Raw genomic sequence first — 4,310 nt, forward strand, 5'->3', positions numbered from 1 at the left:
TAAGATAGAAACGAACCCAAGGTTCTCTCGGTTTAAATACACATTTAAATGAACCAAAATAAGCCTCATGAATCGAGCCAATTTAAGAGGCAGTAATGAAAAAGGAGGACTCTATCGATGTCAGAAGGGTATCAGGGTCTTTTGACCAGTCCATTTTGAAGTTTACCCCTTTTTTGTTATTGTTTTAAAAAATGCCCGTAATCCGTACTTTCACTAAACATCAGCCCCGCATTCCGTACTTTTCTCTAGAGAAAATTCAATCAGCCCATTTGCCTCACTGGCCTCCTCACTCCTTTCTACACTGAGAAAAGGGAGTGGAAATATCATTCCTTGTTATACGGAAAAAGAGTTGCTAAAAGTGCAGCCACTGATTCACTGTGAAATTACGTAGCGAATTCAATCGGACCCCTTCTGGGCCTGATCGCTCGCGCAGAATGGAAATTGAATTGGATAGGATTAGCATGAGCCAAAGCGTCTTAATTTGACCGTGTTTGCGTGGGGAGCCACCCACCCACATTTGGGCCAAGTGGTGGCTACAAAATTAAGACTTTCACGCGCTTTGCATCATTCATTGTGGGATCCCCACATGCGATTTTTATCATTTTCTCCCTCCAAAAAATCTGGCCATATATGTCACCTGTGAACAAAATTTGATGAAGATCACCTCCTCTCTATTTCACAATAAATTAAGGGGAGTGATAAATCGACTCCCCATGTGTCTTTCTCTCTCCTCTGAGTTAGAGAGAGAAACAGGAGAGAGATAGACACATGGGGAGTCGATTTATCATTTTGGGGGGTCGATTTATCACTGCCCTAAATTAAATTCTTACTATATTGCTAAGGAAAGGATATTTTTATCCCCGCCCCAGTAGTTTCAGTTTGGTGTGGTTGGTTCCCACCAAAATAGTATGTTACTAAGAACAGAAAGTAAAGTTTTGTTATTTTCCCATTCACAGAAATGTTTCTAAATAATAGCCTTTTGAGCTTCCAACCAAATCAAGAGGAACGACAAAGTAGAGATGACTTTACCCCTACTCTGTTTTTACATGGATAATGAATTCAGTTTACTTCTCTTCTACTCCTAATATGAATATGGGTCCATTTCGTTGCACCAAAAATTTGAGAAAATCAAAGTAAAATGGCTTTTTTTCGGAGCATTGTTTGGTTGTCATTTATCATTCACGTGACAGTTCCGTAGTACAACTTCCAACTGTACCCATTTTTTCGTGTTTAATTTTCCGAAATTAGGAGGAAAAGAAAAGCGAAGAACTGGAAAAGACCAAAAAAAAAAAAAAGTCGTAATGTAGCCAATGTATAGGAAAGGGCCAAAAGAAGGGTTGGAACTTGGAAATGCTTAGAAAAGGGGTGAAAATATCATTTCCCCCTAATGGCTCTCTTCTTCCATCTTTGTTTGTCTTTTTCTGAAAATATAGTCATTAGGGAAAAGACAAACAAAAGGAATGAACGTATCATTTCCTATATTGTAAAAAAAGAATGATCCCCTCCACTTGTATAACGATAGGCTCTAAATTTGAAGGGTCTTGTATGTTATGACCAATGCAACTTCTAGAGTGATTGCACCTACTTCCACCAGGATCACATAATCCTAGCCCCTTGATCAAGTCTGATGACATCTTCAACATCTCTTTGGTGCTTATTTGCAAATAAAATCAGCTAAGTTAATCTTATTTGAAAATGTCACACTAAGGCAGCGGCAAAATGGCTTTCTGAGAAATTGCCTAGCAAATACCCCCGATATTGAAAACCATACAAATATGAAGTTTCTTTTTTAACTATTAAATACCTTATATTTTTAAGCTCTAGATTTTTGTTTCTTGGGTAATCATAAGTTGGGCCTACAAGATAAATGGCCAAGATTTACGGCGCCTGCACATCCATGAATATACTATAGAATAGGGGAAAATAAAAAAAGGAGTCCAAGACTAGACTATTTGTCGGTAAAGTGTGAGGGGCGAGTTGACTCGGCTCGGAGGGACTGACTTAGCACCACCTGTCCTAAACGAATCAACTGAAAACGAGAAGTAATCATCCAATGCAGGAAAAGAACTACAAAGAAATAACAAACAGAAATCTGTGGAAGAAAAAAATAATAAGTATTATTTACTTGTATTTTTTTCTACTTAACAATCTCTATAAACAGACCAACCAATTGGAGAAGAACAGATTTCTCGAAGAAGAATGTTAGTGAGATTGACATTACTGTCCCTATTATGAATAACAGAGTAGTAACCAAATGACTTGGAAAAAGAAGAAGAGACGAGTAAATTCTCATTCGGAAATATCTCACTCGTTACCTTGACTTCCTTTAATAACGAAGTATTTCGAACAAGGCGAGTGAGAAGTATAGAATCATTTATCTGAGCCTTGTTCTTCCGTTGCATAGAAATTCTCACAATCTCATTCAATAGAGCATTTGACAATCCACGAACAGCTCTAATCCCACCCATTATAACAGCCGAGTTCAAAACCCGTTTCGACTCATCGTTCAAATGATCCAGCCACAAGTGTAGAGAATTAACGCTGCTATTTCTGATTAAGGTAAGAGGGTCTCGAAGAAGAATCACGTCCTTCACTCCTACCACCATAACATGCTTAAAATTCCTTCGAACTCGGCCTAAAAGCATCTGGTAACACGCCCACCTCCTGAGTTGAATAGGTACGGGGTTCAAAAACCCGGATAACGAGTTTTCAGGGTCTAACTCGGACGCGTCAAAACCCACCACTGAGCCCCAACTCAACCCATCTTCATTGCTGGTGCTGTCGCCAGTATAATTTTTGTGATTCCTTTGACCCCAAATCGGCTCTCCATTGGTCTTGTTGGTACGTTTTATGAAATGGGTTGGGTCGAAAGGTGTTATTGAAGAGGAATCGGTGGTGTTTTTAGAGTGGTGAAGTTGTAACAATTTGGAGAATGAGTCGTTCTCTTGTTCAATTATTGTGGTGAGATGGGATGTAGAAGAGAAAGGGAAGAGGAATATGATATCGGATTTGGCGGTGAGTCCGGATCGGTGAAGCAAACGGAGGAAGAAACTGAGTTGACTCGGCTGGGTGTCTTCAGTTAGATGGGCGACGAGTAGTCCGTTCATGGCTCTGTTTCCTCTGCGAAATAGAGTGCCCATTCCTTGAAGAGCTAAAGTGTTGTTGAACTTGTTCCTTTTGTGGGTTTTGAGATTGGTTTTGGTATTGTTTTGTGAGAGCCATCTTCTAGGAAGGTGGATTTGGGGTTTGGTGGGAGGGGAGTCGAGGGTGCAGAGTGTGAAGAGGAGGAAGGTGAAAATGAGGATTAGAAGGCATATAGAGAGAGTGGATTGAGCTCTGTTGATGAGGCTGGTGGTGGTAGTAGAATTGGTGGTGTATTTTGAGAAAGGGTTTTTCTTTATCTTATTGACACATTTGTCGTCGTGGAGGAGGAGAACCAGTAGGCCTAGTCCCCAGCTTTCACTCCCATTTTTTGCCTTTGCAGCCTCACCCATTGCGCAAAGGCCTCCTCTCTCTCTCTCTCTCTCTCTCTCGTGTTTGTGGGAGAGGTGTAAATGAGAATGGAAAGCAAGAACTTGGGATAAGGAAGGTATTGGGGCTCGTAATCCTAACTTATTAAGAGAGAATGCTGAAAATCTTATCGGAATCCCATGACTAAGATAAGTGCGGGTATTATAAATGATATTTGGCACTCCTTCGTTTTGATATCCGAAACCCTATGTTTACAGTAATTATGGAAGCCTTCTCTCTGAGCCATTGTAAGGATGGAAAAGTGTAAATGTGAAATGGGAAAGAGGTTTCGTTGATTTGGAAAGGATGGAGAGAAACAGCTTACTGCCGACTGGTTATACCGACACCTTATCTTTTTAAGGAAAAATAATAACAGAAATGCCTAATAAATAGAGATGGTTGCTTCTAGGAAAAATAATAACATAAATGCCTAATAAATAGAGAACGGCGCGCCTCCTCGTACCCCGGAGCCCTCGTAAATATCCTCATCATGACTTCGCTCGAACAAAACGTTACTCCCTTGGCCCATTCAATGGACCAAAGGAGTAAGGGGGAGTTATGATGGGACACAAATACGGCTGTGTTCCCAGATATCGCCACGTGTCATCCATGCACGAGCAGAGCCCAATCATCATGAAGAAGGGCGTTGGAAAACGGCAAAGACCACACAATCATGACACGTGTCACCCTCTCGCCGCCCAGGCCTCATCATCACAAATTATGGAAGGAAATGGCCACCAAAGCCATGCGCGCCAGCGAAGCAGGGGGACGACCTACTCACTCACGCACCCATAAAAGAT

At 41.1% G+C, this 4,310-nt stretch overlaps 1 protein-coding gene across 1 annotated transcript; it reads right to left on the reverse strand.

The window, feature by feature from the left end:
- Positions 1–2,091: 2,091 nt before the first annotated feature.
- LOC143853001 (uncharacterized) lies at positions 2,092–3,788 on the reverse strand. Its single transcript, XM_077362695.1, has one exon. It carries the CDS (start codon positions 3,492–3,494, stop codon positions 2,142–2,144), a length of 1,353 nt encoding a protein of 450 aa, XP_077218810.1. The 5' UTR covers positions 3,495–3,788; the 3' UTR covers positions 2,092–2,141.
- Positions 3,789–4,310: the final 522 nt, after the last annotated feature.

The sequence above is a fragment of the Tasmannia lanceolata genome, unplaced genomic scaffold, assembly GCF_043159265.1.
Source record: "Tasmannia lanceolata isolate RefF3 unplaced genomic scaffold, GAP_Taslan_0.1 ptg000019l, whole genome shotgun sequence".
Lineage (NCBI taxonomy): Eukaryota > Viridiplantae > Streptophyta > Magnoliopsida > Canellales > Winteraceae > Tasmannia > Tasmannia lanceolata.

Bases quoted from the DNA above. Each gene is read 5' to 3' on its own strand.
- LOC143853001 (XM_077362695.1), bottom strand. From the start codon at position 3,494: ATGGGTGAGGCTGCAAAGGCAAAAAATGGGAGTGAAAGCTGGGGACTA.